Raw genomic sequence first — 21,948 nt, 5'->3', positions numbered from 1 at the left:
GAGGCCCGGAGGGGGGGTGCCACGGTTTTGGGGGGGGCTCACCACGACCCCCATCCCCGCAGCCGCGGAGCCGCCGGCGGAAGAAGAGGCCTCGGCAGCTCCGTCCTCCTCCTCCTCCCCGTCGCCCTCCTCCTCCTCCTCCCCGTCGCCGGAGGATCCCTCGGGGTGGGCGGAAGCTCCGGTGCGCGGTTTAGCGGAAGAAGCGGTACCGGCGGTACTCCGCGCTTGCGTCAGTATGTTGGGGGTACCGGTGGACCCCGATACTCTTCACGCCACTCTCCGGCTCTGCCTTCGCCTTACGCGTCATCACAAACACGCGCTGCTCTTCGCCGAGCTGCGCAGCACCCGCACCATCCTGGGCCTCACCCAGAGCTCCGGTTTCACCGGCTTCACCCCGCTCGTCACCCTCCTCTTCCGGCACATCATCGAGGATCCCTGCACCCTGCGCCACACCATGGAGAAGGTGCCGGCGTCGGGGAGGGGGGGGATCGGGGAGACCGGGGGACCCGGGGGGGGCTGGAGAGGCGGAGGAGGTCAGGGAGTTGGGGGACGTGGGGACACGGGGAGTTGGGGGAATTGGGGACACGGGGAGTTGGGGGACGTGGGGACACGGGGAGTTGGGGGACGTGGGGACACGGGGAGTTGGGGGACGTGGGGACATGGGGATCGGGGACTTGGGCAGTTGGGGACATGGGGGCGGTGGAGTTGGGGGGCTGGGGGACAAAGGGACAGGGGGGTGAGGGACTTATGGGGCTGGGGGACAAGGGGACAGATGAGCTGGGGAAGAGGGGACTGGGGGAATTGGGGTCCGGGGGACGCTGGGGACGAGGGGACTGGGGGAATTGGGGTCCAGGGGACGTTGGGGAATTGGGGTCCAGGGGATGGTGAGGACGAGGGGACTGGGGGAATTGGGGTGCAGGGGATGGTGAGGACGAGGGGACTGGGGGAATTGGGGTCTAGGGGACATTGGGGACGAGGGGACTGGGGGAATTGGGGTCCAGGGGACGGTGGGGACGGTGGGGATGAGGGGACTGGGGGAATTGGGGTCTAGGGGACATTGGGGATGAGGGGAGTGGAGAAATTGGGGTCCGGGGGATGCTGGGGACGAGGGGACTGGGGGAATTGGGGTCCGGGTGACACTGGGGACGAGGGGACTGGGGGAATTGGGGTCCGGGGGACACTGGGGACGAGGGGACTGGAGGAATTGGGGTCCGGGGGACGCTGGGGACGAGGGGACTGGGGGAATTGGGGTCTGGGGGACGCTGGGGACGAGGGGACTGGGGGAATTGGGGTCTGGGGGACGCTGGGGACGAGGGGACTGGGGGAATTGGGGTCTGGGTGACATTGGGGACGAGGGGACTGGGGTAATTGGGGTCCAGGGGACGTTGGGGAATTGGGGTCTGGGGGACGCTGGGGACGAGGGGACTGGGGGAATTGGGGTGCAGGGGACGGTGGGGACGAGGGGACTGGGGGAATTGGGGTCCGGGTGACACTGGGGACGAGGGGACTGGGGGAATTGGGGTCCAGGGGACGTTGGGGAATTGGGGTCCAGGGGATGCTGGGGACGAGGGGACTGGGGGAATTGGGGTCCGGGGGACGCTGGGGACGAGGGGACTGGGGGAATTGGGGGTCCTGGCGCCTCAGGCAGTGGGGAGTGGGGGCTCAGTGGGGGTACAGAGCTCTTGGGGAGGTGTGTGTCGTCCCCCCCCCCCCCAACATCACCCGGGGTAGGGGCCACCCCGGGGGTCCCCGAATGTCACACGCGTGTCCCCCCCATCCCCCAGGTGGTGCGCTCGGCGGCCACCAGCGGGGCGGGCAGCACCACCTCGGGGGTGGTTTCGGGGAGTTTGGGTTCCCGAGAAGTCAACTACATCCTACGGGTGTTGGGCCCCGCCGCCTGTCGCAGCCCCACCGTCTTCACCGAGGTGGCCACCGGCTGTATCCGCATCGCCCTGCCCGCCCCCCGCGGCTCCGGCACCGGTGGGTCACCGTTAGAGGGGGGACACACACCCACACACACCGCCGTGGGGGGGACACGCGCACACCCACACACCCCTCCGGGAATCCGCCACGGGGTTACAGGGGGGGCTCGGGGTTCCAAAACGGGGGTTACGGGGAGGGGGTTGTGGGTCAGGAACGGGGGGTTGGGGAGGGCTGGGGGTCAGAAATGGGGGTCTCGGGGGTCCCAGGGGTGCCTGTGGGTCAGACATGGGGGTCCCAGGGGTATTTATGGCTCCGAAATGGGGGTCTCAGGGGTCCACGGGGGTCCCAGGGGTCCCTTTACCCCCCAAACATGGGTCTCGGGGGTCCCTTTACCCCCCAAATATGGGTCTTGGGGGTCCCTTTACCCCCCAAATATGGGTCCCACAGGTCCCTTTACCCCCCAAATATGGGTCTCGGGGGTCCCTTTACCCCCCAAATATGGGTCCCACAGGTCCCTTTACCCCCCAAATATGAGTCCCACAGGTCCCTTTGACTCCAAAATGAGGGTCTCGGGGGTCCTTTTACCCCCCAAATATGTGTCTCGGGGGTCCCTTTACCCCCCAAATATGGGTCCCACAGGTCCTGTTGACTCCAAAATGAGGGTCTCGGGGGTCCTTTTACCCCCCAAATATGGGTCTCGGGGGTCCCTTTACCCCCCAAATATGGGTCTCGGGGGTCCTTTTACCCCTCAAATACGGGTCCCACAGTTCTCTGTGACCCCAAAACGGGGGTCCCGGGTGTCCCCGTGACCCCAAAACGGGAGTCCCATTCCTCCTTTTCCTCGGCGGGAACTTGGGGAACTCCCAAAACGACCCTCTCACAATTCCCTTCACCCCCAAAACCAGCTCTACTCTCCCCACTTCTCCCTCCGGGAGGTGCCAACCTGGAGGTCCCCCGACCTCCTTGAGTGGGGGGGGACCACCTCGTCACCCCCTCTTTTTTTTTTTTTGGGGGGTGTCCCCTGTTCCCCCCCCCCCTTTTCTCCTCCAGCTTCGGACGATGAGTTCGAGAACCTGCGCATCAAAGGCCCCAACGCGGTGCAGCTGGTGAAGACGACGCCGGTGAAGCCCGCGCCGCTGCCCGCCATCCCCGACCCCATCAAGGACGTCATCTATGACATGCTCAACGCTCTCGCCGCCTACCACGCCCCCGAAGAAGGTACCGGGGGGGGGGGGGAGTTGTTTGGGGTTTTTTTTGGGGGCCCCCCCATGCCCCCCGGGGTGTTATGGCCACCCCCCACCCCTCCCAGGGAGTTTTGGGGGGCGGCGGAGAGGAGGGGGGAAATGGGTGGGGGTAGAGGGTGGAGAAGTTTAAGGGGGGGAATTGGGGTGCCCCCAGGGAGGGGGGGGGCGATGGGGGGGGGAATTGGGGTGCCCCCGGGGAGGGGGGGGGTGATGGGGGGGGAATTGGGGAGCCCCAAGGGAGTGGGGGGGAATTGGGGTGCCCCAAGGGAGGGGGGGGGGAATTGGGGAGCCCCAAGGGAGTGGGGGGGAATTGGGGTGCCCCCGAGGAGGGAGGGGTCCATGGGGGGGGAATTGGGGTGCCCCCGGGGAGGGAGGGGGGCGATGGGGGGGGGATTGGGGAGCCCCAAGGGAGTGGGGGGGAATTGGGGTGCCCCAAGGGAGTGGGGGGGAATTGGGGTGCCCCAAGGGAGGGGGGGGGGAATTGGGGTGCCCCCGGGGGGGGGGGGGGGTGATGGGGGGGGATTGGGGTGCCCCAAGGGAGTGGGGGGGCGATGGGGGGGGAATTGGGGTGCCCCCGGGGGGGGTGGGGGTGATGGGGGGGGGATTGGGGTGCCCCCGGGGAGGGGGGGGGCCATGGGGGGGGAATTGGGGTGCCCCCGGGGAGGGAGGGGTCTATGGGGGGGGAATTGGGGTGCCCCCGGGGGGGTGGGGTGATGGGGGGGGGGAATTGGGGTGCCCCAAGGGACTGGGGGAGCGATGGGGGGGAATTGGGGTGCCCCCGGGGAGGGGGGGGGCGATGGGGGGGAATTGGGGTGCCCCCGGGGAGGGAGGGGTCTATGGGGGGGGAATTGGGGTGCCCCAAGGGACTGGGGGAGCGATGGGGGGGAATTGGGGTGCCCCCGGGGGGGGTGGGGTGATGGGGGGGGAATTGGGCTGCCCCCGGGGAGGGGGGGGTGGGAATTGGGGTGCCCCCAGTGGGATGCGCCATTCCCAGCAGCACCCGTGGGGCGCAGCCCCCCCCGGGCGCTTTGGGGGTGTCCCCTCAGGCTCTTGCCGGGGGTGTGTGTGTGTGTGGTGTGTCCTCTCACCCCCGTGTGTGTCTGTGTGTCCCCCCCAAAGGCGACAAAGGGGACCCCAAAAGCGCGGCGCCCTCGGAGGTGAGCCAACTCCTCTCCGACATCGGGGATGACATGTACCAGCAGTACCGCAGCCTCACGCGCCAGCCCGGAGACTTCGACCCCCCCGCCGGCTTCGCCATCAACGTCCGTGGGGCTTTTGGGGGGGCGGGGGGGGGGTTTGGGGGGGCTGAGGGGGTTTTGGGGGGGCTGAGAGGGGATTTGGGGGGGCTGAGAGGGGATTTGGGGGGCTGAGAGGGGGTTTGGGGGGGGGGGGTTTGGAGGGAGCGTTCCCAGCGCCGCTGTGGCGTGAGGGAAAGGGGGTGTTGGGGGGCAGAGGGGGGATTTGGGGGGCAGAGGGGGGTGGGGGGTTTTTTTGGGGGCCCCCCCGGCTCTGATGTCCCCCCCCCGGCTCTGATGTCCCCCCCCGCCCTGTCCTGGTGTCCCTCAGGCTCAGGTTTTCGCTGCCGATGGAGCCGCCGCGGAGACGCCGCCTTCGGGAACCCCCCAGGGAGAAGGTATCGGCGTCCCCCCGCGTCCCCTCCGCGTCCCCGAGTCCCCCCGCGTCCCCTCCCTGTCCCCTCCGCGTCCCCCAATTCCTCCGGTGTCCCCTCTGCGCGTCCCCCAACATCACCACCGCGTCCCCTCCGCGTCCCTGAGCCCCCCAGTGTCCCCTCCATGTCCCTGAGGTCTTTAATGTCCCCCTCGTGTCCCCTCTGTGTCCCCACACCCCCTGGTGTCCCCTCCGTGTCCCCTGATGTCCCCTCTGTGTCCCCTAATGTCCCCTCCGTGTTCCCTGATGTCCCCTGATGTCCCCTCCGTGCCCCCTAATATCCCCTCTGTGTCCCTGAGCCCCCTGATGTCCCCTGATGTCCCCTCCGTGCCCCCTAATGTCCCCTCCGTGCCCCCTAATGTCCCCTCCGTGCCCCCTAATGTCCCCTCTGTGTCCCTGAGCCCCCTGATGTCCCCTAATGTCCCCTCCATGCCCCCTAATGTCCCCTCCGTGCCCCCTAATATCCCCTCCGTGTTCCCTGATGTCCCCTCTGTGCCCCCTGATGTCCCCTCCGTGCCCCCTGATGTCCCCTCCGTGCCCCCTGATGTCCCCTCTGTGTCCCCTAATGTCCCCACCCTGTTCCCGTGCCCCCTGATGTCCCCTCCGTGCCCCCTAATGTCCCCTCTGTGTCCCTGAGCCCCCTGATGCCCCCTGACGTCCCCTCCATGCCCCCTAATGTCCCCTCCGTGCCCCCTAATGTCCCCTCTGTGTCCCTGAGCCCCCTGATGTCCCCTAATGTCCCCTCCGTGCCCCCTAATGTCCCCTCCATGCCCCCTAATGTCCCCTCCGTGCCCCCTAATGTCCCCTCTGTGTCCCCTAATGTCCCCTTTGTGCCCCCTGACGTCCCCTCCGTGTCCCCTTTGTGCCCCCTGACGTCCCCTCCGTGTCCCCGCGCCCCCCGACATCCCCATCCTGTCTCCGCGTCCCCAACCTGTCCCCGCGCCCCCCTCCGTCCCCAACCTGTCCCCGCGCCCCCCTCCGTCCCCAACCTGTCCCCGCGCCTCCCTCCGTCCCCGCGCCCCCCTGACGCTGTCCCCATGTCCCCTTCCCCCCCTCCCTCCCCCCCTCCCCCCCCCCCGCAGCAGCCAGCCCCGAGGAGGGGCGGGAGGGGCGGAAGGAGAAGGAGGGGGAGCGCGGGGAGGAGCGGCAGCGCGCCAAAGCCTCCAAACCCCTCATGCCCACCTCCACCATCCTGCGCCTGCTGGCCGAGCTGGTGCGCTCCTACGTGGGCATCGCCACCCTCATCGCCAACTACAGCTACACCGTGGGACAGTCCGAGCTCATCAAGGAGGTGACGAGAACACCGCGACCCCCACCCTGTCCCCAAATGGCCCCCGGAGGTCGTCCCTCGTCACCGGGGCGGCCCCTCGAGGGCAGGGTGCAGGGGTGGTCCCGGGGTTGGGGCGGGGTGTCGCGGTGTGCTGTCACCCCGCGCGTCGAGGTGTTGTGTCACCCTGCGGAGGGGGTCTCCTGTCACCCTGCGGGACGGGGTGGCGGTTGTCGACTTGCGGGATGGGGTCCCGTGTCGCCCCGCACGGCGCCGGTCCCTTGTGCCCCCGGGCGTGTGTGTGTCACTGCGTCTGTCACGGTGTTCTGTCACCCCGCGCGTCGAGGTGGTGTGTCACCCTGCGAAGGGGTCTCCTGTCACCCTGCGGGATGGGGTGGCGGTGTCACCCTGCATGGCGCAGTCCCCTGTGCCACCAGGTGTCTGAGTCCCTGTCACACCACACGCGTCACGGTGTTCTGTCACCCTGTGTGATGGGGTGGTGGTGTCACCTTGCGTGACGGGGTCTCCTGTCACCCCACGTGACGGGGTGGTGGTGTCACCCCGCGGGACGGGGTCTTCTGTGCCCCCAGGCATCTGTGTCACTGTCACTGCATGTGTCACGGTGTTCTGTCACCCCACACATCGAGGTGTTGTGTCACCCTGCGTGACAGGGTGGTGGTGTCACCCTGCATGGCGCGGTCCCCTGTGCCACCAGGCATCTGCGTCCCTGTCACCCCACGCGTCGAGGTGTTGTGTCACCCCACATGCTGGGGTCCCCTGTCACCCCACATAGAAGGTTCCCCAGACACCCACATCCCCCGTGGTGTCCCATCACCCCACACCCCACGTCCCCCTTTGTCACCTGGTATCCCCACGCCTCAACGATGGGGTGATTTGGGGGTCCCACCTCCCTCCAAAGCCCCACGGTGGGAGGGGGGTATCTTTTGGGGTGTCTGACCCCCTCCGTTGCCCCACAGGACTGCAGCGTGTTGGCCTTCGTCCTGGACCACCTCCTGCCCCACACGCAGAACGCCGAGGACAAGGACACGCCGGCGCTGGCCCGGCTTTTCCTGGCCAGTCTGGCGGCGGCCGGCAGCGGCACCGACGCTCAGGTGGCACTGGTCAACGAGGTGAAGGCGGCCCTGGGCCGGGCGCTGGCCATGGCCGAGAGCACCGAGAAGCACGCCAGGTGGGGGCCACCGCGGGGCCACCTCGGTGACACCGCGGGGCCACCTCGGTCACCAACACCCTTGGAGCCACGTAGTTAGGGGGTTGGCGTGGCCGCTACGGGGGTGATGTGTCCCTCGTGGGGGTGAGACGTTCTCCACGGTGGTGGGACGTCACTCGTGGGGTTGAGATGTCACTCGTGGGGTTGAGATGTCCCTCGTGGGGTTGAGATGTTCCTCGTGGGGTTGAGATGTTCCTCGTGGGGTTGAGATGTTCTCCGTGGGGGTGAGATGTCTCTTGTTGGGGGGAGATGGTCCCTCATGGGGTTGAGATGTTCTCCGTGGGGGTGAGATGTCCTCCATAGGGGTGAGATGTTCTCCGTGGTGGTGGAACGTCCCTTGTGGGGTTGAGATGTCCTCCACGGGGCTGGGATGTCCCTCGTGGGGTTGAGATGTTCTCTGTGGGGGTGAGGTGTTCTCCGTGGTGGTGGGATGTCCCTCGTGGGGTTGAGATGTTCTCTGTGGGGGTGAGATGACCTCCACGGTGGTAGGATGTCCCTCATGGGGTTGAGATGTCCTCCACGGGGGTGGGATGTCCCTCGTGGGGGTGAGATGTTCTCCATGGGGGTGAGATGACCTCCACGGTGGTAGGATGTCCCTCATGGGGTTGAGATGTCCTCCACGGGGGTGGGATATTCCTCATGGGGTTGAGTTGTCCTCCATAGCGGTTGAAATGTCCCTCATGGGGTTGAGATGTTCTCCATAGGGGTGAGATGTCCTCCACGCGGTGGTGGGATGTCCCTTGTGGGGGTGAGATGTCCTCCATAGGGGTTGAAATGTCTCTCGTGGGGTTGAGATGTTCTCTGTGGGGGTGAGATGACCTCCGTGGGGGTGAGATGACCTCCATAGGGGTGAGATGTCCTCCACGGTGGTAGGATGTCCCTCATGGGGTTGAGATGTCCTCCATGGGGGTGGGATATTCCTCATGGGGTTGAGGTGTCCTCTGTAGGGGTTGAAATGTCCTTCATGGAGTTGAGATGTCCTCCATGGTGGTGGGATGTCCCTTGTGGGGGTGAGATGTCCTCCGCAGGGGCAAGATGCGCCTCATGGGGGTGAGGTGTCCTCCACGGTGGTGGGATGTTCCTCACGGGCTTGAGATGTTCCTCATGGGGTTGAGATGTCCTCCACGGGGCTGACATCTCCTCCATGGGAGTGGTGCATCCACCATGGGGTTGGCGTCTCCTCCAGAAGCGTTGACGCGACCTTCAGAGGGGTGACATCTCCATGGGGTTGAGACGTCCTCCGCGGGGGTGACGTGTCCCTCGTTGGGTCGACGTGTCCTCCACGAGATCGCTGTCGCCTCCACGGGGTTGACATATCCTCCGCTGGAGCGTTCCATCTTCCGCGTGGTTGATGTCTTCTCCAGGGGGTTGATCCCACCTCCGGGGGTACGTGACACGTCCCCAACGACGTGTGACGCGTCTCCTCGTCCCCCACCGCAGGCTCCAAGCCGTCATGTGCATCATCAGCACCATCATGGAGTCCTGCCCCTCCACCTCCAGCTTCTACAGCAGCGCCACCAAGACCCAACACAACGGCATGAACAACATCATCCGCCTCTTCCTCAAGAAGGGTTTGGTCAACGACTTGGCCAGGGTCCCTCACAGCCTCGACCTCTCCAGGTACCGCCCCACCCCCGCGCCTGCGCCCGCTCTTACCGGGGAGGGGTTTTGGGGGGTCTTGAGGGATTTTGGGGGGGTCTTGAGAGGTCGTGGTGGGATCTTGAGAGGTTGTGGGGGGGTTTTGGGGGACTTGGTGGGTCTTCTTGGGTCTTGAGGGGGCATGGTGGGGTCTTGAGGGGTCATGGGGCGGTCTTGAGGGGTCGTGGGGGGGTCTTGAGGGGTCGTGGTGGGATCTTGGAGGACTTGGTGTGTCTTCTGGGGTCTTGAAGGAGGTCTTGAGGGGTTTTTGGGGGTCTTGAGGGGTCGTGGTGGGATCTTGGAGGACTTGGTGTGTCTTCTTGGGCCTTGAGAGGTTGGGGGGGGCTTGAAAGGGGGTCTTGAGGGGTTTTTGGGGGGTCTTGAGGGGTCGTGGTGGGATCTTGGAGGACTTCTTGGGTCTTGAGGGGTTGTGGTGGGGTCCTGAAGGGGGTCTTGAGGGGTTTTTGGGGGGTCTTGAGGGGTCGTGGTGGGATCTTGGAGGGGTCATGAGGGGTATTGAGGGGTTGTGGTGGGCTCATGGTGGGTTTTGAGAGGTCCTTGAGGCGTCTTGGGGGTTGTGGTGGATCTTGAGGGGTTGTGATGGCTTTTGAGGTGTCATGGGGAGTCTTAAGGTGTCATGTGGTGTTGAGGATCTTGGGGGGGGTCTTGGGGGGTCCTGGTGGGGTCTTGAGGGGTTTTGGGGGATCTTGAGGGGTTTTGGGGGGCTCTTGAATAGTTGGGGGGTCTTGAGGGGTTGTGGTGGGGTCTTGAGGGGTCGTGGTGGGGTCTTGAGGGGTTGTGGTGGGTTTTGGGGGACTTGGTGGGTCTTGGTGGGTCGTGGTGGGGTCTTGGGGGGGGTCGTGGTGGGTTTTGGGGGACTTGGTGGGTCTTGAGGGGTTGTGGTGGGCTCGTGGTGGGTCATGGTGGGGTCTTGAGGGGTTGTGGTGGGTTTTGGGGGTCTTGGTGGGACCTGGGGGGGTCTTGAGAGGTTGTGGTGGGCTCATGGTGTGTCTTGGGGGGGTCTTGAGGTGTCTCGGGGGGTCGTGGTGGGGTCTCGGGGGGTCGTGGTGGGGTCTCAGGGGGTTGTGGTGGGATCTCAGGGGGTTGTGGTGGGATCTTGGGGGGTTGTGGTGGATCTCGAGGGGTTGTGGTGGATCTTGAGGGGTTGTGGTGGATCTCGAGGGGTTGTGGTGGATCTTGAGGGGTCGTGGTGGGATCTCGGGGGGTTGTGGTGGGATCTCGGGGGGTTGTGGTGGGATCTCGGGGGGTTGTGGTGGATCTTGAGGGGTTGTGGTGGATCTCGAGGGGTTATGATGGCTTTTGAGGTGTCATGTGGTGTTGAGGCTTTTGGGGGGGGGTGTACTTTTGGGGGGGGTCTCTCGGAGACCAGAGTCCCACCCCCGCCCCCGTCCCGCGCAGCCCCAACATGGCGAACACGGTGAACGCGGCGCTGAAGCCGCTGGAGACGCTGTCGCGTATCGTCAACCAACCCAGCGGCCTCTTCGGCACCAAGGGCTCCTCCAGCAAGAGCAAGGCCGAGGGCGCCGGGGGGGCCCGGGAGGCCGGAGCCGCCCCCCCCGACGGAGGTACCCCCACATCCCCCCCCCCCCCCCCTCCGGGACCCCCCTGTCGCCCTCCCCCCCCCCCATCTCCCCTCTGTCCCCCCCAAAAATGTCCCCTCTGTCCCCGTCTTCCCGGTGCCCTCCCGTCACCCCGGGCCGCCCCCATCACATCTCTGGTGTCCCCCCACATCTCTGGTGTCCCCCCCCGTCTCTGGTGTCCCCCCACATCTCTCTGGTGTCCCCCCACATCTCTGGTGTCCCCCACATCTCTCTGGTGTCCCCCACATCTCTCTGGTGTCCCCCACATCTCTCTGGTGTCCCCCCATCTTTGGTGTCCTCAACATCTCTCTGGTGTCCCCCCACGTCTCTCTGGTGTCCCCCCATATCTGGTGTCCCCCCACATCTCTCTGGTGTTCCCCCATCTTTGGTGTCCTCAACATCTCTCTGGTGTCCCCCCCATCTCTGGTGTCCCCCCACATCTCTCTGGTGTCCCCCCATCTTTGGTGTCCTCAACATCTCTCTGGTGTCCCCCCACATCTCTCTGGTGTCCCCCCATATCTGGTGTCCCCCCATATCTGGTGTCCCCCCACATCTCTGGTGTCCCCCCCCATCTCTCTGGTGTTCCCCCATCTTTGGTGTCCTCAACATCTCTCTGGTGTCCCCCCACGTCTCTCTGGTGTCCCCCCCATCTCTGGTGTCCCCCCATATCTGGTGTCCCCCCACATCTCTGGTGTCCCCCCCCATCTCTCTGGTGTTCCCCCATCTTTGGTGTCCTCAACATCTCTCTGGTGTCCCCCCACATCTCTCTGGTGTCCCCCCACATCTCTCTGGTGTCCCCCCACATCTCTCTGGTGTCCCCCCACATCTCTGGTGTCCCCCCCCATCTCTCTGGTGTTCCCCCATCTTTGGTGTCCTCAACATCTCTCTGGTGTCCCCCCACGTCTCTCTGGTGTCCCCCCCATCTCTGGTGTCCCCCCCATCTCTGGTGTCCCCCCATATCTGGTGTCCCCCCACATCTCTGGTGTCCCCCCACATCTCTCTGGTGTTCCCCCATCTTTGGTGTCCTCAACATCTCTCTGGTGTCCCCCCACATCTCTCTGGTGTCCCCCCATCTCTGGTGTTCCCCTATCTTTGGTGTCCCCCCACGTCTCTCTGGTGTCCCCCCACGTCTCTCTGGTGTCCCCTCCATCTCTGGTGTCCCCCCATATCTGGTGTCCCCCCACATCTCTCTGGTGTCCCCCCACATCTCTCTGGTGTCCCCCCACATCTCTCTGGTGTTCCCCCATCTCTGGTGTCCCCCCCATCTCTCATGTCCCCCCCCATCTCTGGTGTGTCCCCCATCCCTGGTGTCCCCCCAGTCTCCCCCATCTCTCCCCTCTGTCCCCCCCCATCTCCTCTGTGCCCCCCCCGTCTCTTGTGTCCCCCAATTCTCCCTGTCCCCCCCCCAAAAATCTCCCATCGCCCCTTTATCCCCCCTCCGTGTCCCCACATCCCCCCCCTCCATCTCCCCTCTGTCCCCTCCTTGTGGCCACCCCTGGAGGTGGGGGGGGGACACCTGCTTGTCACCCTGACACCCCCCTTCCCCCCCCCCCCAAAAAAAAAAAAGGGGACCCGGGGGACCCCGAACCCCCCGAGGAGGACGCGGAGGCGGCGCAGGCGGAGGCGGCCGACGGTGACATGGACGGGGAAACCGAGGGGGACACGGTGGTGTTGGCCGGGCAGCCCGAGGGGCTCAGCACCCAGGAGATGCAGGTGAGGGGACGGGGGGGGCCCCCAAAATCCCCCCCAGCGCCCCCAAATCCCCCCACCCCCCCCAATCACCCCCCCTAACCCCCCCCCCCCCCAGGTGGAAAACGAGCTGGAGGATCTCATCGACGAACTGCTGGAGAGGGACGGAGCCACCGGCAACAGCACCATCATCGGTGAGACACCCCCTTATATTAACCCCCCCCCTCCCTAAATTATCGGGGTACCCCTTAACGGCGTTTAACCCCCCCCCCCCCCCCCCCAAAAAAATTAAAGTGAGCCGCTCGGGGGAGGACGAGTCGCAGGAGGACGTACTGATGGACGAAGCTCCTTCCAACCTCAGCCAAGCCTCCACGCTGCAGGCCAACCGCGAAGGTGAGCGCGTGGGGTTTGCTTGGGGTTCTTTTTGGGGGGGGGGGGTGGATGGGACACAGACATTTTTGGGGGGGTTTGGGAGGATGCCAAGATCCCGCTTACCCCCCCCCCCCCCAAAAAAAACAAAAAAAAAAAAAAAAAAAAGATTCCATGAACATCCTGGATCCGGAAGACGAGGAGGAGCACACGCAGGAGGAGGACAGCAGCGGCAGCAACGAGGACGAGGACGACAGTCAGGACGAGGAGGAGGAGGAGGAGGAGGAGGATGAGGACGATCAGGTGGGAGACGCGGACGTCTTCGGGGGTCGGGGTGCCCCTATTTGGGGGTGGGGGGGTGGCATTTGGGGTGAGGGGGTGGGATTTGGGGTCGGGGTGACCCTATTTGGGGGTGGGGGGGTGGCATTTGGGGTTCGGGGGTGGGATTTGGGGTCGGGGTGCCACTCTTTGGGGTCAGGGGGTGGCATTTGGGGTCAGGTGTCCCTATTTGGGGGTTGGGGGTGGCATTTGGGGTGAGGGGGTGGCATTTGGGGTCGGGGTGCCCCTATTTGGGGTCAGGAGGTGGCATTTGGGGTCAGGTGTCTCTATTTGGGGGTCGGGGGTGGCATTTGGGGTGAGGGGGTGGCATTTGGGGTCAGGTGTCCCTATTTGTGGTCAGGAGGTGGCATTTGGGGTCGGGGTGCCCCTGTTTGGGGTCGGGGGGTGGCATTTGGGGTCAGGTGCCCCTGTTTGGGTCAGGAGGTGGTATTTGGGGTCGGGGTGCCCCTATTTGGGGGTGGGGGGGTGGCATTTGGGGTGAGGGGGTGGCATTTGGGGTCGGGGTGACCCTGTTTGGGGGGTGGCATTTGGGGTGAGGGGGTGGCACTTGGGGTTGGAGTGCCCCTGTTTGGGGTCAGGAGGTGGCATTTGGGGTCAGGTGTCCCTATTTGGGGGTCGGGGGTGGCATTCGGGGTGAGGGGGTGGCATTTGGGGTCGGGGTGCCCCTGTTTGGGGGGTGGCATTTGGGGTGAGGGGGTGGCACTTGGGGTTGGAGTGCCCCTGTTTGGGGTCAGGGGGTGGCATTTGGGGTCAGGTGTCTCTATTTGGGGGTCAGAGGTGGCATTTGGGGTCAGGGGGTGGGATTTGGGGTCGGGGTGCCCCTATTTGGGGTCAGGAGGTGGCATTTGGGGTCGGGGTGCCCCTATTTGGGGTCAGGGGGTGGCATTTGGGGTCAGGTGTCCCTATTTGGGGGTCGGGGGTGGCATTTGGGGTGAGGGGGTGGCATTTGGGGTCGGGGTGCCCCTGTTTGGGGGTGGGGGGGTGGCATTTGGGGTCGGGGTGCCACTCTTTGGGGTCAGGGGGTGGCATTTGGGGTCAGGTGTCTCTATTTGGGGGTCGGGGGTGGCATTTGGGGTGAGGGGGTGGCATTTGGGGTCGGGGTGCCCCTGTTTGGGGTCAGGGGGTGGCATTGGGGGTGGGGGGTGGCATTTGGGGTGAGGGGGTGGCATTTGGGGTCAGGGTGCCCCTGTTTGGGGTGAGGGGGTGGCATTTGGGGTCGGGGTGCCACTCTTTGGGGTCTGGGGGTGGCATTTGGGGTCGGGGTGCCCCTATTTGGGGTCAGGAGGTGGCATTTGGGGTCAGGTGTCCCTATTTGGGGGTCGGGGGTGGCATTTGGGGTGAGGGTGTGGCATTTGGGGTCGGGGTGCCCCTATTTGGGGTCAGGAGGTGGCATTTGGGGTCGGGGTGCCACTATTTGGGGTCATGGTGCCCCATTTTGGGTCGAAATTCTCCCAGTTTGGGTCGAAATTTTCCCCATTTGGGGTCAGAGTGCCCCAGTTTGGGTCGAGATTCCCCCATTTGGGGTCAGGGTGCCCCCAGTTTGGGTCGAGATTCTCCCAGTTTGGGTCGAGATTCTCCCAGTTCGGGCCGAGATTCTCCCAGTTTGGGCCGAGATTCTCCCAGTTTGGGCCGAGATTCTCCCAGTTTGGGTCGAGATTCTCCCAGTTTGGGCCGAGATTCCCCCATTTGGGGTCAGGCTGCCCCCAGTTTGGGTCGAGATTCTCCCAGTTCGGGTCGAGATTCTCCCAGTTTGGGCCGAGATTCCCCCGTTTGGGGCCAGGCTGCCCCCAGTTTGGGTCGAGATTCTCCCAGTTTGGGTCGAGATTCTCCCAGTTCGGGCCGAGATTCTCCCAGTTCGGGCCGAGATTCCCCCGTTTGGGGTCAAGATGCCCCTTTTTGGGGTCAGGGTGTTTCATTTGGGTTGAAGGTGCCCCAGTTTGGGGTCGGGGGGTTCCCGCTGACCCCCCCCCCCCTTTGGGGATTGTGGCCCTCAGGACGATGAGGAGGGGGAGGAAGGGGAGGAAGAGGAGGACGACGACGACGGCTCCGAGATGGAACTGGACGAAGATTACCCCGACATGAACGCCTCTCCCCTCGTCCGCTTCGAGCGCTTCGACCGCGACGATGACCTCATCATCGAGTTCGACAACATGTTCTCCAGTCCCAGTATGGACTGGGAAACTGGGAAGGGGGGGAGGGGACACGTGGCGATTTGGGGGGCGGGGAGGGGACAGGCTCTTGTGAGGGGTCGTCTCCCTGCAGGGGGTGGGGGGCAAAGTGGGGTACACCCCCTTTTTTTGTCACCTCCCTGAGGTTTTGAGGGGGGGCAGGAGGGGGTTCACCCCCCCCCAACACCCCCAATTCTGTCTCCCCATGGCTTTTGGGGGGGGGGGGGGATAAAAAGGGCTTCACCCCCCCCAGCACCCCAATTCTGTCTCCCCACAACCTTGGGAGGGGGTCAGGAAGAGGTTCACCCCCCCAACACCCCAATTCTCCGTCTCCCCTCAACCTTGGGGGGGTGTTAAGATGGGGTTCCCCCCCCGACACCCCAATTCTTCATCCCCCTTTTAATCTTGGGGGGGGGGGGGTCAGGAGGGGATTTCCCCCCCCAACACCCCAGTTTACCCCCTCCCCACACCTCAGTTGGGGACTTAAGACGGGGTGTCCCCTCACACCCCAACTCCCCATCTCCCCTCGACCTTGGGGGGGTGTTAAGATGGGGTTCCCCCCCCGACACCCCAATTCTGTCTCCCCATGGCCTTGAGGGGGGGGTCAGGAAGGTTTCCCCCCCCCAACACCCCAGTTTACCCCCTCCCCACACCTCAGTTGGGGACTTAAGACGGGGTATCCCCCCGACACCCCAACTCCCCATCTCCCCTCAACCTTGGGGGGGTGTTAAGACGGGGTTCCCCCCCCGACACCCCAATTCTTCATCCCCTTTTAATCTTGGGGGGGGTCAGGAGGGCATTTCCCCCCCCCAACACCCCAGTTTACCCCCTCCCCACACCTCAGCGGAGGACTTAAGACGGGGTATCCCCCCGACACCCCAACTCCCCATCTCCCCTTGAAGACGGGGGCTCCCCCCCCGACACCCCAATTCTGTCTCCCCATGGCCTTGAGGGGGGGGGTCAGGAAGGTTTTCCCCCCCCCAACACCCCAGTTTACCCCCTCCCCACACCTCAGTTGGGGACTTAAGACAGAGTTCCCCCCCAACACCCCAATTCTCCATCTCCGCTCTACCTTGGGGGGGTGTTAAGACGGGGTTCCCCCCCTGACACCCCAATTCTGTCTCCCCATGGCCTTGAGGGGGGGGTCAGGAGGGGATTTCCCCCCCCAACACCCCAGTTTACCCCCTCCCCACACCTCAGTTGGGGACTTAAGACGGGCTGTCCCCCCTTCCTCCCCTCCCACCTCTTCTGGAGGGTGTCAGGACACTTCTTCTCCTTCTCCCCCCCCCCCTCCATCCCCTTCACACCCCATTATTATTTTTTTTTCTCTCCCCCCCCCCCTTTTTCTTTTTCCCAGCCGACATCCCCCCTTCCCCGGGGAACATCCCGGCCAGCCACCCCCTCCTGGTGCGCCACGCCGACCACGCTTCCCTGGGTTTGGGCGCCGGCGCCGCCACCACCCGCCTGGCCCAAGGGCTGGGCCGCAGCCAGCGCACCCTGCGCCAGCTCACCGCCAACGCCGGCCACACCATCCACGTCCACTACCCCGGCGCCCGACAGCCCAACCCCCCCCTCATCCTCCAGCGGTGAGTAACCACACCCCCTCCTCCTCCCCTCTCCCCTCTCCCCCCCCCCCCCCCCCAAAAATCCCTACGGGAATCCCCCCTAAATCTCTACGGGATCCTCCACATCTCTACTGGGGCGCACATCTCAAATCTCTCCGGATCCCTCAAATCTCTCCGGATCCCTCAAACCTCTCCGGATCCCTCAAACCTCTCCGGATCCCTCAAACCTTTACGGATCCCACAAACCTCTCTCCAGGACCTCCCAAACTCCTCCGGAGCACCCCCCACCCCAAACTTCTCAGGATTACACAAACCTTTCCAGGACGCCCCACAGACCCCTCTGGGACCCCCCAAACCTCTCTGGGACCCCCCAAACCTCTCTGGGAACCCCCAAACCCCTCTGGGACCCCCCAAAACCTCTCCAGGACCCCCCAAACCTCTCTGGGACCCCCCAAACCCCTCTGGGACCCCCCCAAAGCCTCTCCAGGATCCCCCAAACCTCTCCAGATCCCACAGACCCCTCTGGGACCCCCACAAAACCTCTCTGGATCCCACAGACCCCTCTGAGACCCCCCAAACCTCTCAGGATCCCACAAACCTTTCCAGGACCCCCCCCAAACCCCTCTGGGACCCCACAAACCTCTCTGGGACCCCCCCAAACCGCTCCAGATCCCACAGACCCCTCTGAGACCCCCCAAACCTCTCAGGATCCCACAAACCTTTCCAGGACCCCCCCCAAACCCCTCTGGGACCCCCCAAACCCCTCTGGGAACCCCCCAAACCTCTCAGAGTCCCACAAACCTTTCCAGGACCCCCCACAAACCCCTCTGGGACCCCCCAAACCCCTCTGGGAACCCCCAAACCTCTCAGAGTCCCACAAACCTTTCCAGGACCCCCCACAAACCCCTCTGGGACCCCACAAACCCCTCTGGGAACCCCCAAACCTCTCTGGGACCCCCCAAACCTCTCCGGGACCCCACAAACCTTTCCAGGACCCCCCCTAAACCCCTCTGGGACCCCCCCAAAACCTCTCCAGATCCCACAGACCCCTCTGGGACCCCCACAAAACCTCTCCAGACCCCACAGACTCCTCTGAGACCCCCCAAACCTCTCAGGATCCCACAAACCTTTCCAGGACCCCCCCCAAACCCCTCTGGGACCCCCCAAACCTCTCCGGGACCCCACAAACCTTTCCAGGACCCCCCACAAACCCCTCTGGGACCCCCCCAAAACCTCTCCAGATCCCACAGACCCCTCTGGGACCCCCACAAAACCTCTCCAGATCCCACAGACTCCTCTGAGACCCCCCAAACCTCTCAGGATCCCACAAACCTTTCCAGGACCCCCCCCAAACCCCTCTGGGACCCCCCAAACCTCTCCGGGACCCCACAAACCTTTCCAGGACCCCCCACAAACCCCTCTGGGACCCCCCAAACCTCTCTGGGACCCCCCCAAACCACTCCAGATCCCACAGACCCCTCTGAGACCCCCCAAACCTCTCAGGATCCCACAAACCTTTCCAGGACCCCCCACAGACCCCTCTGAGACCCCCCAAACCCCTCTGGGAACCCCCAAACCTCTCTGGGAACCCCCAAACCCCTCTGGGACCCCCCTCAAAACCTCTCCAGGATCCCCCAAACCTCTCCGGATCCCACAAACCCCTCTGGGACCCCCCCAAACCTCTCCAGATCCCACAGACCCCTCTGGGACCCCCCAAACCTCTCTGGATCCCACAGACCCCTTTGAGACCCCCCAAATCTCTCAGGATCCCACAAACCTTTCCAGGACCCCCCCCAAACCCCTCTGGGACCCCCCAAACCTCTCCGGGACCCCACAAACCTTTCCAGGACCCCTCACAGACCCCTCTGGGACCCCCCCAAACCTCTCAGGATCCCACAAACCTTCCCAGGACCCCCCAAACCCCTCCGGGACCCCACAAACCTCTCCAGGATCCCCCAAACCCCTCCGGGACCCCCCAAACCCCTCCGGGACCCCACAAACCCCTCTGGGACCCCCCCAAACCTCTCCGGGACCCCCCAAACCTCTCCGGGCCCCTCCCAAACCTCTCAGGATCCCACAAACCCTCACAGGACCCCCCAAACCCCTCTGGGACCCCCCAAACCTCTCTGGGGTCCCCTAAATCCCTCCGGGACCCCCCCTCAAACCCCACCAGACCCTCCCTGGATCCCCCAAACCTCTCTGGTCCCCCCTCATTGCGGGTCCCTTCCTTGGGGTCCCCGTGTCCCCCCTTCTTTTTGGGGTCCCCCCTTCCTCCTTGGTGTCCCTGTGTCCCTCCTTCTTTTTGGGGTCCCCCCCTCCTCCTCCTTGGGGTTCCCCCCTTCTTTTTGGGGTCTCCCCCTCCTTGGGGTCCCCCCTCCTCCTCTTTGGGGTCCCCCCTTCCTCCTTGGGGTCCCCATGTCCCCCCCTCTTCCTCGGGGTCCCCCCCCCATCCCTTCTCCCCACATCCCCTCTCCTTCTTGGGGTCCCCCCCCTCCTCCTCCTTGGGGTCCCCCCTTCTTTTTGGGGTCTCCTCCTCCTTGGGGTCCCACCTCCTCCTCCTTGGGGTCCCCCCTTCTTTTTGGGGTCTCCCCCTCCTTGGGGTCCCCCCTCCTCCTCCTTGGGGTCCCCCCTTCTTTTTGGGGTCCCCATGTCCCCCCCTCCTCCTCGGGGTTCCCCCCACCCCTTCCCTTCTCCCCACATCCCCCCTCCTTCTCGCAGTCCCCCCTCATTGCTGGTCCCCCCTCCTCCTCCTGGGGGTCCCCCCTTCTTTTTGGGGTCTCCCCCTCCTTGGGGTCCCCCCCCCTCCTCCTCGGGATCCCCCCCCTCCTCCTCGGGATCCCCCCCCCATCCCTTCTCCCCACATCCCCCCTCCTTCTCGCAGTCCCCCCTCATTGCTGGTCCCCCCTCCTCCTCCTGGGGGTCCCCGGGGGGGGGGTGTGGGGGGGTGTGTGTGTGTGTGTGTCCCCCTCCCCGTGACGGCGTCCCCCCCCCGCTCCGCGGTGTCCCCGCAGGCTGCTGGGCCCCTCGGCGGCGGCGGACATCCTGCAGCTGAGCAGCAGCTTGCCCCTGCAGAGCCGGGGCCGGGCCCGCCTGCTGGTGGGCAACGAGGACGTCCACATCATCGCCCGCTCCGACGACGAACTGCTCGACGACTTCTTCCACGAGCAGGGCAGCGCCGGCAGCCAGGCAGGCGAGTGGGGGCGGGGCCTGAAGGGGTGTGGTCGGGGGGGCGGGGCCTCGCGGGGCGGGGCAGGGGAGAAAGAAGGGGGGCACACACACACACACACACCCCGACCTCCCAAAGCAAGTGGATGGAGGGGAGGGGGCGTGGTCTATGAGGGGGCGTGGTCTGATGGGGTGTGGCCTGTAAAGGGGGGCCACCCCCACCCACTCACCCCCAAACTAAGTGGATGGAGGGGATGGGGCCGGAGGGAGGGGGCGTGGTCTGGGAGGGGGCGTGGTCTATGAGGGGGCGTGGTCTGATGGGGTGTGGCCTGTAAAGGGGGGCCACCCCCACCCACTCAGCCCCAAACTAAGTGGATGGAGTGGATGGGGCTGGAGGGAGGGGGAGGAGTCTGGAGGGAGGAGGAGGAGTCTGGAGGGAGGGGGTGTGGTCTGGGAGGGGGCGTGGCCTGTAAAGGGGGGCCACCCCCACCCATTCACCCTCACCCACTCAGCCCCAAACTAAGTGGATGGAGGGGATGGAGCTGGAGGGAGGGGGAGGAGTCTGGAGGGAGGGGGCGTGGTCAGGGAGGGGGCGTGGTCTGGGAGGGGGCGTGGCCTGTAAAGGGGGGCCACCCCCACCCACTCACCCCCACCCACTCACCCCCAAACTAAGTGGATGGAGGGGATGGGGCTGGAGGGAGGGGGAGGAGTCTGGAGGGAGGGGGCGTGGCCTGGGAGGGGGCGTGGCCTGTAAAGGGGAGACACCCCCACCCACTCAGCCCCAAACTAAGTGGATGGAGGGGATGGGGCCGGAGGGAGGGGGAGGAGCCTGGAGGGAGGGGTGGGGTCTGGGGGGTGGGGCCACACCCCCCTAGTGGCTGCAAGAGGGGAGGAGCCTGGGGAGAAGGGGCGGGGCCTGGCCTGGGGATAGGCGGGGCATGACTGATGAGGGGTGTGGCTTGCCTGGTGGGGGGCGTGGCTTCCCTGATGGAGGCGGGGCTTGCCTGACAGCCACAGGCCCTGGAGTGGGGAAAGGTGGGCTGAGAGCAAGGGGGGGGCGTGGCCTGACCGAGGGGGGCGTGGCCTATCCGAGGGGGGCGTGGCTTGGCCGAGGAGGCAAAGCACAGCTCTCTCCCCTCCCTGGATGTGTGGGTTCACTTTGCCCCCCCCTCCCTCCCTTTTGCCCCCCTCCCCACAGGGACCCTCTCCAGCATCCCCACCGCCCTGACGCGCTGGACGGAGGAGTGCAAGGTGCTGGACGCCGAGAGCATGCACGACTGTGTCTCGGGTGAGCCACCGTGTCCCCAACAACCCCCCCTCCCCCCCCAAAATGTCCCCCCCCCCCCCCCAGTGTCGTGTCCCCCCCCTCCCAACCCACCATCACCACCTCTCCCCCATCCCCAGCGCTGCCACCACCCACCCCCAGACCCTCCGGTGCCAACAACCTGCGCTCTGCCCCCCCCCCCCCCCCGATGTCCCCACCCCACTCGGGGGTCCCCACACCCCTAAAACCCCCCCTCTCTCTCTGTGTGTCCCCCCCCCCCCGGCAGTGGTGAAGGTGCCCATCCTGGCTCGCCTGGAAGCGCTGCGGGACGAGGAGTTGGACGAACGGCGAGAGAAACGTCGGCGTCAGGCGGCCGAGGATGAAGCCAAAGGTACCGATCGCGGCCCCGAGGACAAGGACGGCGCCGACGCTCAGGTGAGGGGCACCCCAAAACCCCCTCAGCCCCCCCCCCCCCCAAAATCCCCTCCAGCCCCCTCAAAATCCTCTCCACCTCCTCCAAAATCCCCTCCACCTCCTCCAAAATCCTCTCCACCTCCTCCAAAATTCCCTCCACCTCCTCAAAACCCACCAAAATCTCCCCCAACCCACTAAAAAAATCCCTTCAACCTCCCCCAAAATCCCTCCAGCCCCCCCCAAAATCCCTCCAGCCCCCCCCAAAATCCCCCTCCAGCCCCCCAAAATCTCCCTCCAACCCCCCAAAAGCCCCTCAACCTCTCCCCAAAAGCACCAAACCAAAACCTCCCCAACCCCCCAAATCGCCTCCAACCCCCCCAAAATCCCTTCCCTCCCCCCCAAAATC

General features: G+C 65.3%; 1 protein-coding gene across 1 annotated transcript; it reads left to right on the top strand.

Annotated features, from left to right (window-relative positions):
• Positions 1 to 60: 60 nt before the first annotated feature.
• Positions 61 to 21,740, top strand: LOC309683824 (E3 ubiquitin-protein ligase HUWE1-like; the record flags this gene model as incomplete). The annotated part of the gene is made up of 18 exons (XM_082499827.1): positions 61 to 463; positions 1,785 to 1,980; positions 2,974 to 3,141; positions 4,287 to 4,429; positions 4,734 to 4,800; positions 5,918 to 6,126; positions 7,080 to 7,291; positions 8,771 to 8,950; positions 10,388 to 10,554; positions 12,137 to 12,282; positions 12,377 to 12,452; positions 12,553 to 12,651; positions 12,824 to 12,930; positions 14,961 to 15,132; positions 16,492 to 16,720; positions 19,711 to 19,889; positions 21,063 to 21,152; positions 21,415 to 21,740. The coding sequence occupies exons 1-18, from the start codon at positions 236 to 238 to the stop codon at positions 21,738 to 21,740; spliced, it is 2,994 nt and encodes a 997-aa protein (XP_082355953.1). The 5' UTR covers positions 61 to 235.
• Positions 21,741 to 21,948: the final 208 nt, after the last annotated feature.

Source organism: Vanellus vanellus, assembly GCF_965231255.1.
Source record: "Vanellus vanellus genome assembly, contig: HAP1_SCAFFOLD_1790, whole genome shotgun sequence".
In the NCBI taxonomy this organism is placed as follows: Eukaryota; Metazoa; Chordata; class Aves; order Charadriiformes; family Charadriidae; genus Vanellus; species Vanellus vanellus.
This window is presented reverse-complemented; position numbering and strand designations above follow the sequence as displayed.